This window comes from Oncorhynchus kisutch, linkage group LG22 (assembly GCF_002021735.2).
Source record: "Oncorhynchus kisutch isolate 150728-3 linkage group LG22, Okis_V2, whole genome shotgun sequence".
In the NCBI taxonomy this organism is placed as follows: Eukaryota; Metazoa; Chordata; class Actinopteri; order Salmoniformes; family Salmonidae; genus Oncorhynchus; species Oncorhynchus kisutch.
The window spans coordinates 57,898,609-57,925,857 of NC_034195.2; the positions used below are offsets into that span (position 1 = coordinate 57,898,609).

Genomic DNA, 27,249 nt, shown 5'->3' on the forward strand with positions numbered 1-27,249 from the left:
GGTGGTGGACCATTCTTGATACACACGGGAAAACCCAGCAGCGTTGCAGTTCTTGCATCATGCAGTATTGTGTGTAGATTGAGGGACAAATAACAATTGAATCAATTTTAGAATAAGGCTGTAACAATCTGGAAAAAGTCAAAGGCTCTGGATACTTTCCGAATGCACTGCGTGTGCATATATACAAAAGTATGTGGACACCCCTTCATATTATTGGATTCGGCTATTTCAGCCACACCCGATGCTGGCAGGTGTATAAAATCGAGCATACAGCCATGCAATCTCCATTGACAAACATTGGCAGTAGAATGACCTTACTGAAGAGCTCGTGACTTTCAATGTGGCACCGTCATAGGATGCCACCTTTCCAGCAAGTCAGTTCATCAAATTTCTGCCTTGCTAGAGCTGTCAACTGTAAGTACTATTATTGTGAACTGGAAACATCTAGGAGCAACAACGGCCCAGCCATGAAGTGGTAGGTCACACAAGCTCACAGAATGGGACCGCTGAAGCGCGTAACGTGTCAAAATAATCTGTCCTTGGTTGCAACACCCAGGAGAAAGCTACCTGCCCGAATGCATAGTGCCAACTGTAAAGTTTGGTGGAGGAGAAATAATAGATTGGGCCTGTTTTTCATGGTTCGGGACCCTTAGTTCCAGTGAAGGGAAATCCTAACGCTACAGCATACCATGACATTCTTTACGATTCTGTGCTTCTAACATTGTTGCAACAGTTTGGGGAAGTCCCTTTCCTAGTTCAACATGACAATGCCCCGTGCACCAAGCAAGGTCTATACAGAAATAGTTTGTCGATAGTTGTGGAAGAACTTGACTGGCCTGCACAGAGCCCTAACCTCAACCCCATCAAACACCTTTGGGATGAATTGGAACGCAGACTGCGAGCCAGACCTAATCACCATAAATCAGTGCGTGACCTGTTGGGAAAATTATGATTAAATGACTGAACAAATCATTTTAAATGGAACTGTAACTAAGTAAAACTTATACTCTGTTTTAGTATATCTGATTAACAATATGAGTTCATAAGAAGGGATTGTGTGACACGGACAAGGAGTAATTAAAGTTAATGAACACCATTCCAACTAGGAAGAAACGAATGGGTTGGGGACTATGTAAACACATAAGGTCGTTAGCCTATGGTTGACCCTACAGAAACTTAGCTCTGGGGTTTTTAGATAAGACAGTGAGTGCATTCCTAAGTTTTCTGTTAATTAGAACTGTCAGCTCAGTGGTGATCGATAATGTTGAGGGGTCAAAAGTTATCTGGGAGTGTGTTAGTAAGTTAGAATGAACTTTTCACCTCACTTTGTCCCGGTCGAGAGGAGGGGATTCTGTTAAAGCAATGAAATGACGTCATGATCTGTATATAAACTGTTGCTCGTGGTTAAGTGTCAGCGTGCTCCGAGAATAAATTCTGTTACCTATTATTGAAAGACTGGTCTGAGTCTTTTATGCCGACAAGTATCTTACAATTCTCATAAAATAGATTAAGGGTTTTCAATTAATGAAAGCACATTGGCATAATTAAATTACAGTAACAGACCTCACTAAATATCTAACATCTAGTGGAAAGCCTTCCCAGAAGTGTGGAGGCTGTTTTTTAGCTGCAAAGGGTAGACCAACTCCATATTAATGCCTATGATTTTGGAATGAGATGTTTGACGAGCAGGTGTCCACATAGTGTATGTAACCTCACAATGTACTGTGGTTCATAGACTTACTGCTTTCCTTGGTATCGGTCAATCAATGTGCCCGTTTTTTCTTCCTGCGTTGTTTCACTGATAATGGAATGTTCTATTGAAGAGAATGTTGTGTTGTGTGACAGCAGAATGTTGTGTGACAGCAGAATGTTGTGCGACAGCAGAATGTTGTGTGACAGCAGAATGTTGTATTGAAGAGAATGTTGTGTTGTGTGACAGCAGAATGTTGTATTGAAGAGAATGTTGTGTTGTGTGACAGCAGAATGTTGTGCGACAGCAGAATGTTGTGTGACAGCAGAATGTTGTATTGAAGAGAATGTTGTGTTGTGTGACAGCAGAATGTTGTGCGACAGCAGAATGTTGTGTGACAGCAGAATGTTGTATTGAAGAGAATGTTGTGTTGTGTGACAGCAGAATGTTGTGCGACAGCAGAATGTTGTGTGACAGCAGAATGTTGTATTGAAGAGAATGTTGTGTTGTGTGACAGCAGAATGTTGTATTGAAGAGAATGTTGTGTTGTGTGACAGCAGAATGTTGTGACAGCAGAATGTTGTATTGAAGAGAATGTTGTGTTGTGTGACAGCAGAATGTTGTGCGACAGCAGAATGTTGTGTGACAGCAGAATGTTGTATTGAAGAGAATGTTGTGTTGTGTGACAGCAGAATGTTGTGTGACAGCAGAATGTTGTATTGAAGAGAATGTTGTGTTGTGTGACAGCAGAATGTTGTGTTGTGTGACAGCAGAATGTTGTGCGACAGCAGAATGTTGTATTGAAGAGAATGTAATGTTGTGTGACAGCAGAATGTTGTGTGACAGCAGAATGTTGTATTGAAGAGAATGTTGTGTTGTGTGACAGCAGAATGTTGTGTTGTGTGACAGCAGAATGTTGTGCGACAGCAGAATGTTGTATTGAAGAGAATGTAATGTTGTGTGACAGCAGAATGTTGTGTGACAGCAGAATGTTGTGTGACAGCAGACACAGTGAACTCTAAGGTCCACCCCTGAACTCACTGCAGGAAGGATAATTATTAATTGGTCAGACTGACCCCGTACCAGAACCTGCTTTTCTACGTGTCAATAAGTAATATGTCATGAATCATAAGCCAACATCTCTCTTCAGTTGGTGTGTGTGTGTGTGTACACCTCTGCTCTATCCTCCTGACGTGTGGCTAGCTAACCACCAGTCCCTCCTGCCTGAGGTGTTGGAGAGATGAGACTGTAGAGCGCCTCGGCGTGGGCTGTAGAGCGCGTGGTATGTAGAGCGCCTCGGCGTGGGCTGTAGAGCGCCTCGGCGTGGGTTGTAGAGCGGGTGGGCTGTAGAGCGCCTTGGCGTGGTATGTAGAGCGCCTCGGCGTGGGCTGTAGAATACCCCTGTGCGCTAGATGGGGCGACCTGTCTACGTCTGTGGTTAGGTTGTGGCCGACATGAGTTAAATGTAGGTGACTGTTTACTTCACCATGATGGTATTTCCATGTCCTCTGCAAAGAGGTTGATAACACATCTCAGTATTACTGACAAAGCATCGGTGGTGTTTCCTTGAGAAGGTTTGAAATACATTCTTCAGTTTACTCCCCCTCAATATGTTCTGAAGTTACAGTTCTGTGGTGAAGGGGGATTTAATCACGTTTGTGTGAAGCAGAGATGACAGAGGGCAGAACACATGTGGAGTCTCCATTCCAACCTCACCACAGTAAATGGCGTGAGTCATACGTGTTGCCTATTGCCTTATATAGCAAAACACAAGACAGGAATGGGCTGGAGACTTACAGCATTGTTTGGAGATGTAGAAGGTGGTACTTTAAACAGAGGCTGCTTTAAACTACTGTACTTTACTTCTTGTCCAGCTATTTTGGAACAAATGCTATTTTATGGTGATCTGTTTTTTTTTCTTCCTCACAAGCTCCCAAGGCCTTGTGATGTTGTACTTGTCTTCTCTCTGAACAGGAAGAGGTGGATGCTTGTATTTTCAACAGATGTACTTATTCTTGTTTTGGTAGTTGACTGTGAGTTGAGATGTTTTGTTGTTGCTCTTAAGTGAACAGATGTAGCCTGGTTCCTAGTCTGTTTGTGATAATATTCCACTCCTGTTTGACATATGACACGGAGTGGAATGTTAGCACAAAACAGGTCTGGATTTCAGGCTAGATCAGAAGAACTAAAACGTTGAACTTTTGACCTGAGTGACCTCATGTCTGAGACTTCTTTTTAACAGAAACACTCTATATTATTGTGATTTTTGCTTGTATTTGAAAGACATGAACATTGATATTCATCATATTTGTAACCATATAGTTGATCAAATGGGGACAGAGGAGCTAGTAACTCACTAGAACCGAACGACCTCATATCTGTTAAGCACTTTGAACAGCATTTGTAGTGAGAAATGTGCTGTATAAACATCTATTCTCTCCTGTGTCTCAGATCCTGGTCTATTATCGGACCACCACAGAGTCAACACATGATGAGCAACAGCAGTAAACGAGTCCAGCCAAGCTTCACTGTCGCCCCGGTGGTCCAGAGCAAGATGCCCCGGCTGGAAGGGCCTATCATTGGTAGCGTGGCGTCTACAGAGGCAGGAGGGCTCTCTAAACCAGCCAGCCTGGCTCACTACCCCTCTGCCCCCCACCACACACCCCAGACCCAGGCTCTGCAGAACAACAGGGCCTACTTCACCTATGACCTTGGGGGTCACGACCTCTCTGACCCTGACCTCCGACCTTCCTGGAGCCCCTCTGAGGGGTTGCTGCTGAACAGGAGGAATGTGGGGGTTTCCCCTCAGAGCGCGGAGGAGGGGTCGTTACGAAACCACATAGTTTACAGCAGGGCAGAGTCTTTTTCTACTGAGAGTAGTAGTGTTAGTGGTAGTAACTCTGTCTCTGCTACTGCTCAGGACACTCCAGCTAAGCAGGGTTTTACCTACTACACCAGGAGCCCAGGCGGGCTGAGGAGTCCCACCAGCGGGCCTGGGACCATCGCTATGCCCATTGCTGTGAGGAAGCAGCCCCCTGTTGGAGGAGTTAGCCTCTCCCCTCAGTCTGAGAACTCTGTCTGTCTGAGTCTGGCTGTTCCCAAACCGCTCTATGGACACCCCTCCCCCTGCTGTTCTGAGCTGGGCTGTACTGTAGGACAGAGGCACAGTCTGGAGCAGAGGGAGGGAGTACACAGGATCCATCCCCATCTTAATGTGTATGAGGGGTGGATGTATAGTCCTAGCTCCCACCACCACCCCAGGGCTCTGCAGCCGGAGCACGGTGTTGAGACAGAGAGACTATCAGACAGATTGCCTCTAAAAGATGGCAAGGACCACCAACACCACCCCAATGGAATCCCCAACAGAGCAGGATCGGCACAAAGGTTTCCTGTCTTCATGGAACCAACCTACAGCATTGGTTACCCATGTTCCCCGGCCCGTGCCATACTAAGCCCCTCCTCATTTACATGTGACCCCCTCTCTTCACAGTTAAGCGCCTCCCCCTATGGGGCTGATCAATGCCAACGTCTACAAATCCCCTCTAAACGTCCAACCTATCACAGCTTGGTCTCTTCCCACCCCTCCTGCTCTTCCTCTCACCCCTCCTCCCATCCCTCTCACCCCTCCTCTCACCCCTCCTCCCATCCCTCTCACCCCTCCTCCCATCCCTCTCACCCCTCCTCCCATCCCTCTCACCCCTCCTGCCATCCCTCTCATCCCTCCTGCCATCCCTCTCATCCCTTCCACCCTACAACATACAAACCCATGACCCCTTTGCACCATGGTGTTCCGGTAACATCACAGGTTTATCAGGGCCGCTCTCCTCCCAATGTGGCCAAATACAGCCAGCTCCCAGTCACACAGCCCATTTTTTACTACCATCCTCAGGCAAATGTGGAGGGAGAGAGTGAGAGTTGTGGAGCAGGGTTTAAAGATGCAGGAGGAGGAATGCACAGAGACCGAGACTGGGAGGATGTTATGGTCCCTAAAGGTTCTAAACAACCCTTACCTCCCAGTCCCACCCAGACAGGACCCCACCTAGCTTCTCATCTTCCCAGCACAGCAACCCCCTCCCACTACCTTGTCACCCAGTCTATGTACAGTACTGATGTCCCCATGTCTAGCCACATGGCTCCTAGTAGCCACCCATACCTCAGGAGTTTTGACCAGCCCTCCTATCATCAATTGTACAGGATGCCCCTGAATGGAGCAGGTCAGATGAGAGCCCCTGCTATAGCCCCAGAGAGACCCTGTGCCTCTCCATCTCTCCCCAGCAGCCTACAGCAGACTGAGAGACCCTTGGACTACTCCCTGACTCAGTACAGATCTCCAGTCACCTCTCCTCAGGTCTCCTCCCCCAGGAGACACCACCTATCTCGCGGACACTCTGACTCCACACTCCCTGGAGCCCCACTGACTGTCTCCACCACACTGTCACGGGCTGACTATGGCCATCACAACCACCACCACCACATCAACAACCATGCTACTACAGCCATGTGTACAACTGCTGTAAACTATGGCAACCACAACCACCACACAACTACAGCCAACCAGAACAACCACCAACACACAACTACACGTAACCATCAAAACGCCACGTGTCGGGGAATGACTGGTTCTACTGTAGTGAGGCTTCGAGACAGTCCTCTCCCTCATTCTAATGTGCATGGAGACATGATCACTACTGGTACAGAAACGCTGAAGAGATGGGTCTCGGACTCAGACCGACCCATCAACATAGACTCTCCCTCACCAAAACACACACAGGACAATGGGGATGACGTCATTGATGTGGAACTGTATCAGAAACGACAGAAGATGAAGATGAACGCAGAGGGAGGGAGAGCAGAGGGAGGGAGAGCAGAGGGAGGGAGAGCAGAGGGAGATATAGCAGAGGGAGGGAGAGCAGAGGGAGGGAGAGGAGAGGTGAACGGAGAGGGAGGCGGACTCTATAGCTGTCAGTCTCCCTCTCCTCCCATGCCAGTCATCAACAATGTTTTCAGCCTGGCTCCATACAAGGCTTACCTAGAGGCTGCTGGCATGCTGTCTCTACCTGTTAGAGGATCTCAGAGAACTGACCGCCATCCTTCTGGACACTGTGTGCTCAAACCTGAGACCCAATCAGACCCAATCAGACGTCATCAACACAGACAGGAAACAGGCCCTACATCTGACCCACACAGGCCTGAGAGAGACCCTGAACGAGAGGAAGGGAAGCCTGTATCAATCAATCACAGGATTGGTAACCATGTAGTCCGACCAGCCTCAGAACAGCAGAGGCCTGTAGTCCAGCAGAGGATTCTGGGTACTGTAGTCAGATCAGACACTACACAGAAGAAGCCTGTAGTGCCTGTTTTTAGTGAACCACCGCAGGAACCAGAGAGGGAGGTGGAAGTGGAGACTGACGATTTGCAGATTAAAGTGGTTAAGGAAGAGGAGGAGGAACCACAGCAAGAACCAGAGGGGGAGGTGGAAGTGAAGACTGATGACGACATGCAGACTAAAGTGGTTATTAAGGAAGAGGAAGAGGAAGAGGAAGAGATGGAGGTGGCAGCAGCAACAACCGAGCCGGGTGTGTTTGTACATGATCTCACCGTGGGTGTTATTAAGAAATGTGAATCTGATCAACTGGACAGTAAATTGTCAATAGCGTCAGATAAATATATTTCTATTATGTCGGCTACAGATAGATGTGTGATGGAGGGATCTTTTACTTACAACGAGCACCACCATCAGTCCCAAACTCAGCACCACCAGCCCTGGTCCAACCACCATCCATCCCAGTCCAACCACCATCCATCCCATCCCCTGTCCAACCACCATCCATCCCATCCCCTGTCCGACCACCATCCATCCCATCCCCTGTCCGACCACCATCCATCCCAGTCCGACCACCATCCATCCCAGTCCGACCACCATCCATCCCAGTCCAACCACCATCCATCCCAGTCCAACCACCATCCATCCCAGTCCAACCACCATCCATCCCAGTCCAACCACCATCCATCCCAGTCCAACCACCATCCATCCCAGCCCCAGTCCAACCACCATCCATCCCAGCCCCAGTCCAACCACTATCCACCCAATCCGCCGCAGCCCCCCCTACGTCCCAAATCAACAACTCCACCCCAACCCCTCTCAATAAGGCATAGGATAGTTGGCGCGTTCACCCATAACATGCACCACCCTCCCCAGGCCCATCAGAAGCCCTATGACCAGACTGCTACACCACACCCCAAATCATCCAGCCCTCCCCAATCCACCAACCCAGCCACCACCAAACTGAACCTTCAAAACATCCCTCCTCAATGTCTCAAACTATCCACTTATAAGATCGTCCTGCCAGATAACATGCTCCGGGATGTTGCTCCCCCTCCCTGCTCTACAGAGGTCCCACAGTCACCCACTGACGCTACAGCTGTAGCCAAATCCAGCCGCAGCCCTCATGCCCTTTCAGACAGCAACTACAGCTCCCGACCAGCCAGACAGCACTTCCTAGAGCTGCACCTCTTACTTTGTAACCTGGTTTCCAGCTGTGTGTCCCACACCCCCCCCACAGAGCTCCAAACCTGGCTGTCCCAGCTGGACATCTCCCTTACCTCCTTCGCCATTTCCCCACCCAAGGCCCAGAAGGTGACCTCTCTGCTGGGTTCTGAGGCCAGGGAGGTGTGGCTGAGGGGACCAGAGACCCAGGCTGCCCTCCAGAATGTGCTCCAGAGACTGGGGCAGTATGTAGCCCAGAAGCAGTGTCCCTTCCCCCATGTGATGAGGGCAGGCGCGGTGTTTGTTCCCATGCTGGTGGTCAAGGAGCTGCTCTTCCCTCAGGTCCAGGGGGTCTACATCGACCAGGTTCTCCAGGTACAGTTGTGACGTACTGGATCTCGATCTAATCTTAAATCAAATCAATTTTAGCACCACATATAATACATAACGTCACTCATTTCCTTACACGTGACGGGTCACTCATTTCATTACACGTGACGGGTCACTCATTTCATTGCAGTGCATTCGGAAAGTATTCAGACCCCTTGACTTTTTCCACATTACGTTACAGCCTTATTCTGAAATGGATTAACTTGTTTTTTTCCTCATCAATCTACACACAATACCCCATAATGACATCACAATACCCCATAATGACATCACAATACCCCATATTGACATCACAATACCCACCCCATAATGACAAAGCAAAAACAGGTTTAGATATTTTAGCAAATTTATAAAAAATATAAAACTGAAATATACCATTTACATAGTACTGAGTAAAGGGTCTGAATACTTTTGTTGAAGTACCTTTGACAGTGATTACAGCCTCAAGTTTTCTTGGGTATGACGCTACAAGCTTGGCACACCTGTATTTGAGGAGTTTCTCCCATTCTTCTCTGCAGATCCTCTCAAGCTCTGTCAGGTTGGATGGGGAGCGTCACTACACAGCTATTTTTAGGTCTCTCCAGCGATGTTTGATCATGTTCAAGTCTGGCTGTGCCACTCAAGGACATTTAGAGACTTGTCCCGAAGCCACTCCTGTGTTGTCTTGGCTGTGTGCTTAGGGTCGTTGTCCTATTAGTCTGGGGCGAAGATTCACCTTCCCGAGCTCCTGAGCGCTCTGGAGCAGGTTTTCATAAGGATCTCTCTGTACTTTGCTCTGTTCATCTTTCCCTCGATCCTGACTAGTCTCCCAGTCCCTGCTGCTGAAAAACATTCCCACAACATGATGCCACCATGCTTCACCGTAGGGATGGTGCCTGGTTTCCTCCAGATGTGACGCTTGGCATTTCGGCCACAGAGTTCAATCTTGATTTCATCAGACCAGAGAATCTTGTTTTGCATCATCTGAAAGTCCTTTAGGTGCTTTTTGGCAAACTGATCCGCTTTTTACTGAGGAGTGGATTCAGTCTGGCCACTCTACCATAAGGTCTGATTGGTGGAGTGCTGCAGAGATGGTTGTCCTGCTGGAAGGTTATCCCATCTCCACAGAGGAACTCTGGAGCTCTGTCAGAGTGACCATCGGGTTCTTGGTCCCCAAATGTTCAGTTTGGCTGGGCGGCCAGCTCTAGCAAGAGTCTTGGTGGTTCCAAACTTCTTCCATTTAAGAAAGAGGGAGGCCACTGTTTTCTTGGGGACCTTCAATGCTGCAGACATTTTTTGGTACCCTTCCCCCAATCTGTGCCAATCGACACAATCCTGTCTCTGAACTCTACGGACAATTCCTTCAACCTCATGACTTGGTTTTTGTTCTAACATGCACTGTCCACTGTAGGACCTTATATAGACAGGTGTGTGCCTTTCCAAATCATGTCCAATCAATTCAATTTACCACAGGTGGACTCCAAGTTGGAGAACTCAATTCCGAGTCTCATAGCAAAGGTTCTGAATACTTATGTAATTAAGGTATTTTTTAAATAATTTTTTTAACCTTTATTTTACTAGGCAAGTCAGTTAAGAACAAATTCTTATTTTCAATGACGGCCTAAGAACAGTGGGTTAACTGCCTGTTCAGGGACAGAACGACAGATTTGTACCTTGTCAGCTCGGGGATTTGAACTTGCAACCTTTCGGTTACTAGTCCAACGCTTTAACCACTAGGCTACCTGCCGCCCTCTGTTCTTTTTTTTTATACATTTGCAAAAATATATAAAAACCTGTTTTCACTTTGTCACTTTGGGGTATTGTGTGTAGATCGATGACATTTTAAATGTTCTTTACCCATTATAGAATAAGCCCATAACGTAACAAAATGTGGAAAAAGTCAAGGGTCTGAATACTTTCTGAATGCACTGTATACAAAAGTATGTGGACACCCCTTCAAATTAGTGTATTCTGCTATTTTAGCCACACCCATTGCTGAAGTGCGTAGCACATAAAGTCGTCTGTCCTCGGTTGCAATACTCCCGAAACTGCCTCTGGAAGCAACGTCAGAAGAACTGTTTGTCGGGAGCTTAATGAAATGGGTTTTCATGGCCGAGCAGCCGCACACAAGCCTAAGATCACCATGCGCAATGCCAAGCATTGGCTGGAGTGGTGTAAAGCTCACCACCATTAGACTCTGGAGCAGTGAAAACACATTCTCTGGAGTGATGACTCACGCTTCACCATCTGGCGCTGACGAATCTGGGTTTGGCGGATGCCAGGAGAACGCTGCCTGCCCGAATGCGTAGTTCCAATTTGACTGGCCTGCACAGAGCCCTGACCTCAACCCCATTGAACACCTTTGCAATGAATTGGAACACCTACTGCGAGCCAGGCCTAATCGCTCAATATTAGTGCCCGACCTCACTAATGTTCTTGTGGCTGAATGGAAGCAAGTCCCCGCTGCAATGTTCCAACATCTAGTGGAAAGCCTTCCCAGAAGAGTGGAGGCTGTTATAGCAGCAATGCTCCAACATCTAGTGGAAAGCCTTCCCAGAAGAGTGGAGGCTGTTATAGCAGCAATGTTCCTACATCTAGTGGAAAGCCTTCCCAGAAGAGTGGAGGCTGTTATAGCAGCAATGCTCCAACATCTAGTGGAAAGCCTTCCCAGAAGAGTGGAGGCTGTTATAGCAGCAATGTTCCTACATCTAGTGGAAAGCCTTCCCAGAAGAGTGGAGGCTGTTATAGCAGCAATGTTCCTACATCTAGTGGAAAGCCTTCCCAGAAGAATGGAGGCTGTTATAGCAGCAATGCTCCAACATCTAGTGGAAAGCCTTTCCAGAAGAGTGGAGGCTGTTATAGCAGCAAAGCTCCAACATCTAGTGGAAAGCCTTCCCAGAAGAGTGGAGGCTGTTATAGCAGTGAAGGGGGGAGAAACTCAAAATGAATGCCCATGATTTTGGAATGAGATGTTGGATAAGCAGTTGTCCACATACTTTTGGTCATGTAGTGTATCACATTTCATTTGCTGTTTGTGTCTGATGAATTACCCATGTCAAGTCCCTGTACGTAAAGCACATTTCTGTCAAGACTACAAAGTAGCCTGGGTACCAGTTTGTTTTGTGCTAACATTCCACTCCATCTACTTGTTGGCATATGACACATAGTATGAGGAGTGGAATGTTAGCACAAAACAGTTCTGTATTTCAGGCTTACAATAAAGTTGATCTGATGTAATGACAGGAGCACAAGGTGGAGTTGAGACCTACCACCCTGTCTGAGGAGAGACACCTGGTGACGCTGCAGAAACGACCATGTTCCTCCAAGCTCCGCAGGCTCCTGTCACTCAAACACCTGCCTAACATCTACCCTGACGTTCTCAACCTCTACTATCACAGCTGTGTCTGCAAGAGCCTGGGTGAGTTAGCCGTTAGCCTGGCCCTTGATAGAGCCTGGGTGAGTTAGCCGTTAGCCTGGCCCCTGATAAAGCCTGGGTGAGTTAGCTGTTAGCCAGGCCCCAGAGGGTTAGATCACAGTTGGCCAGAGAGGTATACTACAAAGCAGGATCAATGAGTTAGCTAACTTTGATAAATAAACGGAAATAGCTGTTAAGTGTCTGGTTCATTTAGAAAGCTAAACTTCTATCTGTGTTTGGTTGTTGAGCCCATTTTAAGATTATCAACAACAACAAAAATGTGTTATTTCTGAATATTTAGATAAGTTAGCTGGCTAATTCATTGAATCTAATTTGTAGTATACCACTCGAATGCTTGTATCTCAATCACTGGTGTACATACACATTAGTAAAGATACATGTTCTAGATAGTGGAAATCTAATTTACTTATCATTGACATTGTCCATATCCTTGATATCCGTCACAATGTCGGCCAGTCATTCATTTATTTATCTTGGTTCCAATTAGCTGTTAGAATCAGCTTTTCCTGGGGTCATGCCAAGAAATATTGTTATGTTTAGACCATAATGGACTGTCTCTTTAGCAGGAAACTGCACTGTTGGCTCTTATTTTTCTGATAACAAAAGTATAAATAATTTCAAATTCCGTATAATAAGCAAACCGGCTGGCATGATTTTCTGGTTTTCAACAAAAAAATAAAGCAAGTGTCTTTTTTTTCCCCCCTCACTTAGCTAGCAAATGCAGCTAGATAGCATCTCTCCGTATGAGTAACTAAACTATGTTAGTTAGCTGGCTATGGCTATCCAACAGAGGGATGCTATGTTAGTTAGCTGGCTATGGCTATCCAACAGAGAGGGATGCTATGTTAGTTAGCTGGCTATGGCTATCCAACACTGGAACTCTTCCAAATCAAGGAAAGCTTTTGGTTTTATTAATTCATTGCCACCGGGGCAATAATAAACTGGTGTAACTAATAAACGGCTTACTGACTGCACACTGTAACGTTACTGCATGATTGTAGCTGGTTTACTAACGTATTAGTTCTATTAGCTATGTTGACTAGAACGTTACTTTAGCTAATACGGGGACAACGATCTAGGCTGTGTGTAGCGGTTTGGCTTGGAAAGTTTTTTTTCGCCTGGTCACATACCGGTGATGTGTTGCTCATTTGAAGTCCACAAACGAAGGGAAAATGTGAGAGGAGGAGAGTGCATAGAGGTTAGAATGAATACAACATGGCTGCTATGAAAGTGAACTGTGTTTTATGCGTGATCAAGGGTGTGTTCATTCCGCCGATTCTGTTGAAAAACATTTTTTAAACTATCAGTCAATCAAATGTATTTATAAAGCCCCTCTTACATCAGATGATGTCACAAAGTGCTGTACAGAAACCCAGCCTAAAACCCCAAACAGCAAGCAATGCAGGTGTAGAAGCACGGTGGCTAGGAAAAGCTCCCTAGAAAGGCCAAAACCTAGGAAGAAACCTAGAGGAACCAGGCTATGAGGGGTGGCCAGTCCTCTTCTGGCTGTGCCGGGTGGAGATTATAACAGAACATGGCCAAGATGTTCATAAATGACCAGCAGGGTCAAAAAAATAATAATCACAGTAGTTGTCGAGGGTGCAACAGGTCAGCACCTCATGAGTAAATGTCAGTTGGCTTTTCATAGCCGATCATTGAGAGTATCTCTACCACTCCTACTGTCTCTAGAGAGTTGAAAACAGCAGGTCTGGGACAGGTAGCACATCCGGTGAACAGGTCAGGGTTCCATAGCCGCAGGCAGAACCGTTGAAACTGGAGCAGCAGCACGGCCAGGTGGACTGGGGACAGCAAGGAGTCATCAGGCCAGGTAGTTCTGAGGCATGGTCCTAGGGCCAGGTGGACTGGGGACAGCAAGGAGTCATCAGGCCAGGTAGTCCTGAGGCATGGTCCTAGGGCTCCGGTCCTCTAAGAGAGGGAGAGAAAGAAAGAGAGAAAGAGAGAGCATATAAATGGAAGCAAATGAAACAGGGATAAAAACACCAGAATTTGTCCAATAGAAACTCTCGTTTGCAACTGTTGGATTAATGGTTACACTCTAGATGAGTTAGATGCAGGCAAGAGTGTGCAATGTGGTATTGTGTCATTTTCTGTCATCTCAAATTTTTCTCTCGACATTGTAAACTTTCATTCATAGGCTAGGTTGTAGCAACCTCATGATGGGTACAGGAAAAATAGCCTATTTTTGGGTGAATAGAATATGAATGAGAGTCATCCAATATGCTGTAATAGAAATAAGGCCATCTTCATGAAAAAGAAAATCATCCTCCCTCATCATAAACTGCACGTGTGTGTGTGTCTCTCCATTGTGGCCTGACTGATGGCTGCCTGGCGTTTCAGTTTGGAATCTGGGTGAAAGCAGAAGCAAATGTCTTACATTGAGTATTACTGAGAGGCTGAACAGAAACATAGTCACATGCCTGCTATCTGTGTGAACTGGAGATGTTGCATGGGGACCAGGATAAAATGGGAACCTTGAAGGGGACCTGGATAAAATGGGGACCTTGAAGGGGACCTGGATAAAATGGGGACCTTGAAGGGGACCTGGATAAAATGGGGACCTTGAAGGGGACCTGGATAAAATGGGGACCTTGAAGGGGAACTGGATAAAATGGGGACCTTGAAGGGGACCTGGATAAAATGGGGACCTTGAAGGGGACCTGGATAAAATGGGGACCTTGAAGGGGACCTGGATAAAATGGGGACCTTGAAGGGGACCTGGATAAAATGGGGACCTTGAAGGGGACCTGGATAAAATGGGGACCTTGAAGGGGACCTGGATAAAATGGGGACCTTGAAGGGGAACTGGATAAAATGGGGACCTTGAAGGGGAACTGGATAAAATGGGGACCTGGATAAAATGGGGACCTTGAAGGGGTCCCCATTTGGGCCAGTTTCCCAGGTCTGGTTTTTATATGGGCCAGTTTCCCAGGTCTGGTTGGTGGTGTTCTGGAGATTCCCCAGACATAGGAAGCTTACAAAAGTAAAAACAATTTGGGCCAGTTTCCCAGGTCTGGTTGGTGGTGTTCTGGAGATTCCCCAGACATAGGAAGCTTACAAAAGTAAAAACAATTTGGGCCAGTTTCCCAGGTCTGGTTTTTATATGGGCCAGTTTCCCAGGTCTGGTTGGTGGTGTTCTGGAGATTCCCCAGACATCGGAAGCTTACTTAGCCTGGACTAAAAAGTTGTTTCAATGGAGTTGAGACTCCTCTGTTATTCAGTTGGTCTCCTTTTTGTTATTGGCACACACACTGAGCTTTGTTGTTTTTATTACCCTTTACTCACTTAATTACTTTCCTATTGTCGAGAGGTGAACCTGCAAGTAAACATTTCATTGCACTGTGCGCTCAACATGCTGTATATCATGTGTTTATTCCAAATAAGCAACCGTGACCCCCCCCCCACCCTAACCCCCACACACACTGTCATGTTTGGTGATGAAAAAGTATGTGTTTGCAGAGGAAGGTACTGTGTGTTCAGTATGTCTCCAGTAATCAGTCTGTGATTGATCGAAATCACTGATGATGTCATATCTGTTTTTGTCACACGAAGCCTTCTGTTAACCAGATCCAGGTTGGTTTAGAAAAGAACATTTGGATTTAGCGAGGGACTATGATGCTATTGGCTTGTTTGATTTGGGAGTCCATTCATTGCTAAACCCAGAATGGCAGTATTAAATGCAGAAAGAATGTCAACAACTTCAAGGCTTGCATGGTGTTAAATGTGTGCTGTTGCTACAGTATTATATTTCCCATTTCCCATATATAGGGCCCTACTGTTGACCAGGGTCCATATATAGGGCTCTACTGTTGACCAGGGTCATATGGAATTGGGGGCCATTTCAGATGCTTCCTGGAGTTTTTTTACCATCCCATAATACTAGTGCTTCACTCCCAGCAGGTCACCGTGGTAACAGGCTGGTTCTGGAAATCCCCCTCTACTGCGCTGTTATTTCCTTCCTTTAACAATGAGAGCTGAGTCTGTACCGAGTCGTTCCTCTATATGCATAGTCACGCTACTGCACTGAGTCGTATAGTCACGCTACTGCACTGAGTCGTATAGTCACGCTACTGCACTGAGTCGTATAGTCACGCTACTGCACTGAGTCGTATAGTCACGCTACTGCACTGAGTCGTATAGTCACGCTACTGCACTGAGTCGTATAGTCACGCTACTGCACTGAGTCGTATAGTCACGCTACTGCACTGAGTCGTATAGTCACGCTACTGCACTGAGTCGTATAGTCACGCTACTGCACTGAGTCGTATAGTCACGCTACTGCACTGAGTCGTATAGTCACGCTACTGCACTGAGTCAAAGTCGGGGCAAATCATATTTTCACTTGCATTGATCTCAATGGGAGACTGAACTTTCATGGAAGTTAGGATTCACTCCTTCATTCTTTATAAAATGTTTAGTAGGCAAGAGGTTCTCAGGTTTTATAAATGTGATTTCAGGTTCTTGAATATAATTTCTAGTAATGGGAGAGATACTACTATAATTGTATTAATAAGCATGTTTTCCATTCCCTCTCCATTTTCGAACTGTTAACATTTTAATTTAATTTCAAATCCATTCCATTTATTGTTTTGCAGAGTCGCCGTCACCTGATGCTCCCCAAAAGACAGCCCAGGTATCTGCTGCTTTCTGCTCTGTTACCCCTCCGTTTACTACATCACTGGCTACGTTTCCATGCACACTAACAATCTGATATTAAACTGATTTATGGCAGTAAGCCGAGTACGACATTAGTCACCTTTTCTCTGCTTATCTTAAATCGGCATACGACGATGCTAAAAAATAAATAAAAAATGTATATATTTTATTTATTTAAACAGGAAGGGCTCATTGAGATTTAAAATCTCTTTTTCAAGAGCGTCCTGGCCAAGATAGGCAGCACCAAGTCATTACAAACATTACAGACAAACAACATGAAAAACTACAAGTAATCTAATAAAAACCATAGAATTCACAAGAGAATAACAAAAACATTGACAGGTCTGGAAATCAGTCTCAAGATCATTCATCAGTGATTTAAAAACACCGATCGGGACAAGTTCTTCCACTTTAAAAGTATTTTGTAAGGCGTTCCAAGACTATGGCGCAGAGGACATAAAATCCCTTTTACCAAATTCAGTTCGGACATTTGGAACAGTTAGCAGGATAAAGTCCAGCGAACGAAGAGAGTACCCACCACATTTCTGAACAATACAAATGCCCAAATAAAAAGGTAGTAAACCCAAAATATCTTTGTAAATAAAAGTATACCAGTGACTGAGCCTACAACTGACTAGAGAAGGCCAGCCAACCCTGGTTTACAAAGTGCAGTGGTGCGTAAGGGTTTTGCAGTTTAAAATAAATCTCAAAGTGCGATGGTAAAGGGTGTCAATTGATCTCAAACACTGAGCATTCATATAATGATGTAATTTTTAGGACATGTAAACAGCTTCATCAGAGTTACAGTGGTGTGTTTGATCTGAGCATGTGCCAGCAGAGCCTCCCCCTCACTAGTTCTAACCACACAACTCAAGTTCTGGTCTGGTTGGTGTTTGATCTGAGCATGTGCCAGCAGAGCCTCCCCCTCACTAGTTCTAACCACACAACTCAAGTTCTGGTCTGGTTGGTGTTTGATCTGAGCATGTGCCAGCAGAGCCTCCCCCTCACTAGTTCTAACCACACAACTCAAGTTCTGGTCTGGTTGGTGTTTGATCTGAGCATGTGCCAGCAGAGCCTCCCCCTCACTAGTTCTAACCACACAACTCAAGTTCTGGTCTGGTTGGTGTTTGATCTGAGCATGTGCCAGCAGAGCCTCCCCCTCACTAATTCTAACCAACTCAATTTGGTAGAGTGGTCTGGTTGGTGGTGGAGTGGTCTGGTTGGTGGTGGAGTGGTCTGGTTGGTGGTGGAGTGGTCTGGTTGGTGGTGGAGTGGTCTGGTTGGTGTTTGATCTGAGCATGTGCCAGCAGAGCCTCCCCCTCACTAATTCTAACCAACTCAATTTGGTAGAGTGGTCTGGTTGGTGGTGGAGTGGTCTGGTTGGTGGTGGAGTGGTCTGGTTGGTGGTGGAGTGGTCTGGTTGGTGGTGGAGTGGTCTGGTTGGTGGTGGAGTGGTCTGGTTGGTGTTTGATCTGAGCATGTGCCAGCAGAGCCTCCCCCTCACTAATTCTAACCAACTCAATTTGGTAGAGTGGTCTGGTTGGTGGTGGAGTGGTCTGGTTGGTGGTGGAGTGGTCTGGTTGGTGGTGGAGTGGTCTGGTTGGTGGTGGAGTGGTCTGGTTGGTGTTTGATCTGAGCATGTGCCAGCAGAGCCTCCCCCTCACTAATTCTAACCAACTCAATTTGGTAGAGTGGTCTGGTTGGTGGTGGAGTGGTCTGGTTGGTGGTGGAGTGGTCTGGTTGGTGTTTGATCTGAGCATGTGCCAGCAGAGCCTCCCCCTCACTAATTCTAACCAACTCAATTTGGTAGAGTGGTCTGGTTGGTGGTGGAGTGGTCTGGTTGGTGGTGGAGTGGTCTGGTTGGTGTTTTGATCTGAGCATGTGCCAGCAGAGCCTCCCCCTCACTAATTCTAACCAACTCAATTTGGTAGAGTGGTCTGGTTGGTGGTGGAGTGGTCTGGTTGGTGGTGGAGTGGTCTGGTTGGTGTTTGATCTGAGCATGTGCCAGCAGAGCCTCCCCCTCACTAGTTCTAACCACACAACTCAAGTTCTGGTCTGGTTGGTGGTGGAGTGGTCTGGTTGGTGGTGGAGTGGTCTGGTTGGTGGTGGAGTGGTCTGGTTGGTGGTGGAGTGGTCTGGTTGGTGGTGGAGTGGTCTGGTTGGTGGTGGAGTGGTCTGGTTGGTGGTGGAGTGGTCTGGTTGGTGGTGGAGTGGTCTGGTTGGTGGTGGAGTGGTCTGGTTGGTGGTGGAGTGGTCTGGTTGGTGGTGGAGTGGTCTGGTTGGTGGTGGAGTGGTCTGGTTGGTGGTGGAGTGGTCTGGTTGGTGGTGGAGTGGTCTGGTTGGTGGTGGAGTGGTCTGGTTGGTGGTGGAGTGGTCTGGTTGGTGTTTGATCTGAGCATGTGCCAGCAGAGCCTCCCCCTCACTAATTCTAACCAACTCAATTTGGTAGAGTGGTCTGGTTGGTGGTGGAGTGGTCTGGTTGGTGGTGGAGTGGTCTGGTTGGTGGTGGAGTGGTCTGGTTGGTGGTGGAGTGGTCTGGTTGGTGGTGGAGTGGTCTGGTTGGTGGTGGAGTGGTCTGGTTGGTGGTGGAGTGGTCTGGTTGGTGGTGGAGTGGTCTGGTTGGTGTTTGATCTGAGCATGTGCCAGCAGAGCCTCCCCCTTATGCGCGACTGCTTCACAAATATAACATGTTTGAATGTTTATTTTGATTTGCCGATTTTTCTGCATTTATCATAGTCCTATCATGTAGCCTGATTTCAGATGTCGTGTTAACAAGATTATTAGGGAACCGTTCTTCTTGCAACGCATGTAAACGTTTACATCAAACTATATCAATCTGACTTCACAATAATCATATTGTTGTGTGCATGTAACAATACTCACAAACAATCCAGTATCACACTAGTTCTAACCACACAACTCAAGTTGAAATGTCAACTAACTCTACCTATGATTATTGAACTAATAACCCTTAGAGTTAATAACACTGTGATAACTGCTGTTAATATTCGACCATATTAACAACATGATTACCTTCTTCCTGTAGATGCATCTTTATGTGCATTTTATATCATCATGGTGTGGCTGGTGACACTTCTGCTTCTTGAAAGTCCAATATCTTGAAAACTTATTGCTGACATGAAAAACATTTCTAATGAAAACAATGGATTTTTCCCTTCTGTAGGATTATAGAACAGCAAGCCTGGTCCCAGATCGTGTTTGGCATGACCATGGGAGTTGGCTTTACAGCCCAAACAGATCTGGGATCAGGGTATAGAACAGCACCATGTGATACAGTGCAACTAAAAGGAAGGAAGTGGTGGACCATTTAGGGACCTGTATTCTGTCCTCTGGGTTAGTGACCGGATGGAGTAGTTAAACGTGTCCATAACCAAGCTACCCCTCTCTCTCCTTTTCACATCTCTTTTCTTTTATCCTTTTCATTTCAAATGTCCATTTTGCCTTTTTATTTTTAACCAAACCCCCCCCCCCCAAAAAAAACATTTTAAATTCGCCTTTCAACCTTTCATCTCAAACCTCCATTTGTCCCCTACAGAAATGTGTTGGAAAAAACAACACTGACATCATATCACTAGCATCTCTAACTTTTTTTATGAAGTAGATTTTAAACTTGATATTTATTTGGTAAAGTTTGGTTAAAAAAACACACTAGTCTTTGACATTATCTCAACAGTTGTGACTGATTTCATCTTTTGACCTCTGTCAACATAACTGATTTCACTAACTGAATCATCTAATCCAGCCAGATAGTTGGTTATTTCCTGTTCTCTGCTGAGTGCTGACTTTGTTAGTGTTCACATGTGGGTCACATGGGGGTCACATGGGAACTTGACTTCTACCTGACCCTTTTCTTCCTGTATTAAAAAATAAATATTCAGACCTGGGTTCAAATAATTACACTAGGCTGGGTTGTGCTTTGCCTTGCACAAAGGAACCAATGGAAGTTACAATTTACTAACCCTGCCCAAATGGAACTGTAGGCAGGCTAAAGCAAACGCAAAGTATTTGAAAGATGTTGAAACCCAGGTGAGTTGGTTTATTCATGTTGATCTTCTGTAGCAGCAGACTGTGTTGTCATGTAGCCTGTATACTGCAGCACTATTAGTATTCTCACCTTTCACTCGGAGGCTGAGGTAAACACTGTTCAGTCATTGGGTGCCTGCCAAATGAGTCCTGGTCAAAAGTAGTGCACTATTTCAGTAATAGGGTGCCATTTGGGACTCATTGTTTTCTGATTTTAATAGATGAACACTGTTTTAGTCTCAGCGAAATATGAGTTGGGTGGAGGGGCCTGGTGGAGGGGCCTGGTTGGTGGTGTGGTGGAAGGGCCTGGTGGAGGGAACTGGTGGAGTGCTGTGGTCTGGTTGGTGGTGTGGTCTGGTGGAGTGGTCTGGTTGGTGGTGTGGTGGGTGGAGCGGTCTGGTTGGTGGTGTGGTGGGTGGAGCGGTCTGGTTGGTGGAGTGGTCTGGTGGTGGAAGGGCCTGGTGGAGTGGTCTGGTTGGCGGTGTGGTCTGGTGGAGTGGTCTGGTTGAGTGGTGGAGTGGTCTGGTTGAGTGGTGGAGTGGAGTGGTCTGGTTGGTGGAGTGGTCTGGTTGGTGGAGTGGTCTGGTTGGCGGTGTGGTCTGGTGGAGTGGTCTGGTTGAGTGGTGGAGTGGTCTGGTTGGCGGAGTGGTGGAGTGGTCTGGTTGGCGGAGTGGTGGAGTGGTCTGGTTGGCGGTGTGGTGGAGTGGTCTGGTTGGTGGAGTGGTCTGGTTGGTGGAGTGATCTGGTGCAGTGGTCTGGTTGGTGGAGTGATCTGGTGCAGTGGTCTGGTGGAGGGGCCTGGTGGAGTGGTGTGGTTGGTGGTCTGGTTGGTGGAGTGGTCTGGTGGAGGGAACTGGTGGAGTGGTCTGGTTGGCGGTGTGGTGGAGTGGTCTGCTTGGCGGTGTGGTGAAGGGGCCTGGTGGAGTGGTCTGGTTGAGTGGTGGAGTGGTCTGGTTGAGTGGTGGAGTGGTCTGGTTGAGTGGTGGAGTGGTCTGGTTGAGTGGTGGAGTGGTCTGGTTGAGTGGTGGAGTGGTCTGGTTGAGTGGTGGAGTGGTCTGGTTGAGTGGTGGAGTGGTCTGGTTGAGTGGTGGAGTGGTCTGGTTGAGTGGTGGGGTGGAGTGGTGGAGCGGTCTGGTTGGTGGAGCGGTCTGGTTGGTGGAGCGGTCTGGTTGGTGGTGGTGGAGCGGTCTGGTTGGTGGTGGAGTGCAGTTATCTGGTCTGTTGCAATTCTGTGTCTAGTCACTGTGGCAGTTTAGACTGGACGTGGGACTTTGTCTGCTCTCCTTTCTCCAGGGAAATGTTCAACTTTGATTTACTTCGTCTTTCTGTCATCCCCGTTAATGTCTTTCTGTCCTCCCGTTAACGTCTTTCTGTCCTCCCGTTAACGTCTTTCTGTCCTCCCGTTAACGTCTTTCTGTCCTCCCGTTAACGTCTTTCTGTCCTCCCGTTAACGTCTTTCTGTCCTCCCGTTAACGTCTTTCTGTCCTCCCGTTAACGTCTTTCTGTCCTCCCGTTAACGTCTTTCTGTCCTCCCGCTAACGTCTTTCTGTCCTCCCGCTAACGTCTTTCTGTCCTCCCGCTAACGTCTTTCTGTCCTCCCGCTAACGTCTTTCTGTCCTCCCGTTAACGTCTTTATGTCCTCCCGTTAACGTCTTTCTGTCCTCCCGCTAACGTCTGTCTGTCCTCCCGCTAACGTCTTTCTGTCTTCCCGTTAACGTCTCTCTGTCCTCCCCGTTAACGTCTCTCTGTCCTCCCCGTTAACGTCTTTCTGTCCTCCCCGTTAATGTCTTTCTGTCCTCCCGTTAACGTCTTTCTGTCCTCCCGTTAACGTCTTTCTGTCCTCCCCGTTAACGTCTTTCTGTCCTCCCCGTTAACGTCTTTCACTCTTTTCTTCTTCATATCTCTTGATTATTTTTGGTGAACTGCAATCAAAGAACAATGTGATTTATCCTCCTGTCATTTCAAGTTGACACATTAGGCTAAAGACATCCTAACGGCCATGTTGCCTGTGTTTCAGGTGTAGAGCCATGTGACACGGCCAGGACACCAGAAGGAACGCTGTGTTCAGAGGATCGTTGGAATAGCTCTGCCAGTGGACCATGTTCACAACCCACCAACCGCTGTGACATTGGAACACAGACCACCACCTCACCACAACACCTGGAGGAATGTATCAGTCTGTCTCCGTCTCAGACCCCGAGCTGCAGAGCCACAGCTAGCCTCTCCTCTCAGAGACCGAGAGAGGACCCGAAGAGAGGATCATCATCATCCTCACACTTTAAGATGCACAAGAGGAAAGAGGGGAAAGGCAAGAAGAAGAAGAAGAGCTTCCCCAAACCTCTGTTTGTAGGGACGAGGGATCGCACGGTGTTGGAGGGTGGTGGGAACACAGAGCAAGCTGGAGACTGGAGCATTCTAAAGAACACTGTTAATCAGGAGGAGGAGGAAAGGAACGGCCGGCCGGTGTGGAGTAGTGACAATGCAGGCAGTGACTCTGACAGGAGGGATAGAAAGAGTGATGGAGAGAAAACCGGAAAGGGGGATGGAGAGCGGAATGGAGGCAATAAGCTGGAGGAAGAGGAGGAGCCACCAGCCACACCCCTGCTGGAGGAGGAGGAGTCTAACTCCTGGACGTGCCCTTTGACCTCAGACGAGCTGTCTTCGTCTCCTAGCAACAGGGATCGAGCCTCCACACTATTGTCCGTGCCGTCCTACAAGACCCCATCCTCAGGTTCAGCCTGGTCCCAGGGCCTCAGGACGAAGAGCCAGTCAGGGATGATCCTCAAGCTGAAGAAGGTGTTGTTTCCTGAGGGACGTAAAGGACAACAGACGCGATACCAGACTGTCTCTGTCTCAGACCCTGAACTGCGCCGACACAGTCAGCCTCCTCTCTCAGAGACAGAGGATGGGGAGGCCAGGAGAAAGAGGGACAGAGGAGAGGCCAGGGAAAGAACCAGGGATGGATGTCTTTCCAGGAGGATGTCCTCCAAGCTCCCCCAGCGAGGGCTGCATTTTGGGGGCTTCTCTTCTACCCTGCGCCACCTCACCACCTTCTCATCCTTCAGCCGACTGCCCTCCTCTCTGTCCTCCTCCCTGCGCCGCTCCGTCATGAAGATCAAGTACTGCCCCTTCTTGTCTGCCTGCCACAGCTCTGACCACCGCCGGCGCCGCTGGATCCTTCGCTCCGCCGTGCAGCGCGCCCGCTCCGTCATGAAGATCTACTACCCAGACCTGGTGGGGAGACGGATACAACACCTCTACGAGGAGGGGGACGGGACGGAGGTGTGGTACAGGGGTCTGGTGGTGCAGGTACATGAGCCACACCCTAACCCCCTGAAGACTGTGTTCCAGGTGAAATATGACTCTGAACCAGAGTGGCAGTACTACTTGGAGCTGCTCATAGACTATAAGAAGGGTTGGCTAAAAATAGAGGACTGAGACATGATTGAAGGCTAACTGGGCGTTTTCTTGTTTGGTTTTTGAAGAATGGCTGGCTTGAAGAAGAGTGAATCCTGGTGAAACATTATTTTTCCTGTGTGTGTGTGTGTGTGTTTTCACTGGTTTGTGTGTTTTGACTGTGTTGTTTTTCAACAGTTTGATATGTGTATCGGTGCTTTTCTCTGGGCCACTTTGTTTTTGCATCGCCTGGTGCCCCGGGTGGGTGGAGATTTCACTTTAGGACCAATGGAATGGTCTACAATATGCAACCTCCACCCCACCCTGTTCACCGGACAACGCAAAACAAACTCGTCCAATGATCCTCAAGTTGGTCTTTCCTAGTTTGTTGTTAAACTGTCAGCTGCTGGCTGCCTCCCAAAGGAATGCTGTTGGACAGGATGGAGATGATTTTTACTTAAGACAGACCGATTGGTTAAACTGTGCTCCTTGCAACATGGAAACATAAATCTGCCACCCATTATGTTAAATTGTTTGTATTTATTCATCCTATCAGTTAACTGTAATTGTCTCCGGTTCACAAACTAATCTCTAATCTTCTTAGACAAGATTTAGGCAGTTTTAATGAATCTTTCCTCTGGAAAAATGTCTAACAGTCTTAATTTATGTTAAGCTAGTAAGGCCATCAGATGGCATCTCAAATGGCACCCTATTCCCTATATAGTGCACTATTTTAGACCCAAATGGCACCCTATTCCCTATTACAAACAAAAAACTACATAAAGTTTTAAAAGGCGTTGGTCTAAATCCAAAAAAGAAAGGAAGTTGACATGAGCACCACCATCCCTAACCCCATACCTAACCCCATACCTAACACCATCCCTAACCCCCTACCTAACACCATCCCTAACCCCCTACCTAACACCATCCCTAACCCCCTACCTAACACCATCCCTAACCCCATCCCTAACACCATCCCTAACCCCGTACCTATCCCCCCTACCTAACACCATCCCTAACCCCCTACCTAACACCATCCCTAACCCCCTATCTATCCCCCCTACCTAACACCATCCCTAACCCCCTACCTAACACCATCCCTAACCCCCTACCTAACACCAACCCTAACCCCTAATCCCCTACCTAATGTAACAGTACAACTTTAAACCGTCCCCTCGCCCATACCCGGGCGCGAACCAGGGACCCTCTGCACACATCAACAACAGTCACCCACAAAGCATCATTACCCATCGCTCCACAAAAGCTGTGGCCCTTGCAGAGAAAGGGGAACCACTACTTCAAGGTCTCAGAGCAAGTGACGTCACTGATTGAAACGCTATTTAGCGCGCATCACCGCTAACTAGCTAGCCGTTTCACATCCGTTACACTAACACCATCCCTAACCCCTAACCCCGTACCTAACACCATCCCTAACCCCGTACCCTAACCCCATGCCTATTCCCCCAACATGCTCTACCAGGGTTTCCAGCACCCAGCTTTGACCTACTACTGGAGCTATGTTGGTATTATACTTCAGACTATGTGTAGGCAGGTTGCTAGGGATTCAAACCTTCTCAAACAGCCTCATTCATACTGTTCGAGGGGCTTCCACAATAATGTGATTTGTACCACATACAAGGTAATGTATTGTCTTACTGTGGTGTGTGAAGAACCCATCATCCCATTACGAAACCTTTTCAAGGTGTTTTATTCAATTAAATCCAGCTTTGCTTTTATATTTACAAGACCATCAGACTTGATTGAGATGTTTTTGTCTTGTAGTAATGTTTGGCTGCCTGTATTTTAGGAAAACATGAATCATAAGATCCTTTGTTTGGTCAGTACGTACCAACATAACAGCAGGTGGGGTTGGGTTGGGACACAGCAGCTCCGAGCCCGTCTGCATTCATGATTTCTATAACTGGTAGCCAACCGGTGAAATACTGAATTAAACTCAGAACCACTTGTGTTTCAAACATGGTCCTGTTTTATCAATTGCTGTGCTGATCAATGGACAGTTCTTGTGTAGCTTAAAGTTAAGTTTGTACATGTACTGACTTTTTTTTTTTTGCAATGAAGATGTTGACGTACCAATATTACACATTTACAAATGATTTATTTACATAATTTTAATAGCAGGACACTGTAAAATCTATTATTCCTCTAAAGAGTATGAATCGAGCTGTTTGAGAAGGTTTGAATCCTAAGCAACCTGCCTACACATAGTTTGAAGAACAATAGCAACATACTTTCGGAATGCATGGTATAGTTTAAAACCCCTTGACTTTTTCCACATGTAGGTATGTTACAGCCGTATTCTAAAATGGATTCAAAGAACATGTTCCTCATCAATCTACACACAATAAATACCCTGTAAACCAGTCAGGATTGAGGGGGAGATGAATGGAGCAAAGTACAGAGAGCTCCTTGATGAAAACCTGCTCCAAAGTGCTCAGGACCTCAAACTGGGGGCGAAGGTTCACCTTCCAACAGGACAACGACCCTAAGCACACAGCAAAGACAATGCAGGAGTGACTTCGGGACAAGTCTCTGAATGTCCTCGAGTGGCACAGCCAGATTACGGATTCTCTGGAGAGACCTGAAAATAGCTGTACAGTGATGCTCCACATCCAACCTGACAAGCGATTGGGAGGATCTGCAGAGAATGGGAGAAACTCTCCAAATACAGGTGTGCCAAGCTTGTAGCGTCATACCCAAGAAGACTCAAGGCTGTAATTGCAGCCAGAGGTGCTTCAACAAAGTTCTGAGTAAAGGGTCTGAATACTTTTGTAAATGTGATTTTATTTTTCTTTGCAAACATTTCTCAACCTGTTTTTGCTCTGTCATTATGGGGTATTGTGTGTAGACTGAGGAATAAAAACAATTTAATCAATTTTAGAATAAGGTTGTAACAAAATGTGGAAAAAGTCAAGGGGTCTGAATACTACCCGAATGAACTTTATATACAAAAGTACGTGGACACCCCTTCAAATTAGTGGATCTGGCTATTTCAGCCACACCGGTTGCTGACAGGTGTATAAAATCGAGCACACCGCCATGCAATCTCCATAGACAAACATTGGCAGTATAATGGCCTTACTGGAGAGATCTGTGACTCCGTGACAATGCCCCTGTGCACCAAACGAGGTTCAT

General features: G+C 47.0%; 2 protein-coding genes across 2 annotated transcripts in view; both read left to right on the top strand.

The window, feature by feature from the left end:
• The window catches only part of LOC116356317 (uncharacterized), a 124,655-nt gene extending 116,816 nt beyond the window's left edge, over window positions 1-7,839 (top strand). The window contains exons 2-3 of the mRNA XM_031801477.1: window positions 4,142-7,600; window positions 7,707-7,839. Coding sequence (XP_031657337.1) covers window positions 4,179-7,600; window positions 7,707-7,839 — 3,555 coding nt within the window. The 5' untranslated portion in view covers window positions 4,142-4,178. The remainder of the gene's footprint in view (window positions 1-4,141; window positions 7,601-7,706) is intronic.
• LOC109867576 (uncharacterized) lies at window positions 7,690-24,626 on the top strand. Its single transcript, XM_020456803.2, has 3 exons — window positions 7,690-8,552; window positions 11,790-11,964; window positions 22,718-24,626. The coding sequence occupies exons 1-3, from the start codon at window positions 7,872-7,874 to the stop codon at window positions 24,136-24,138; spliced, it is 2,277 nt and encodes a 758-aa protein (XP_020312392.1). The 5' UTR covers window positions 7,690-7,871; the 3' UTR covers window positions 24,139-24,626.
• The last annotated feature ends 2,623 nt before the right edge of the window (window positions 24,627-27,249 follow it).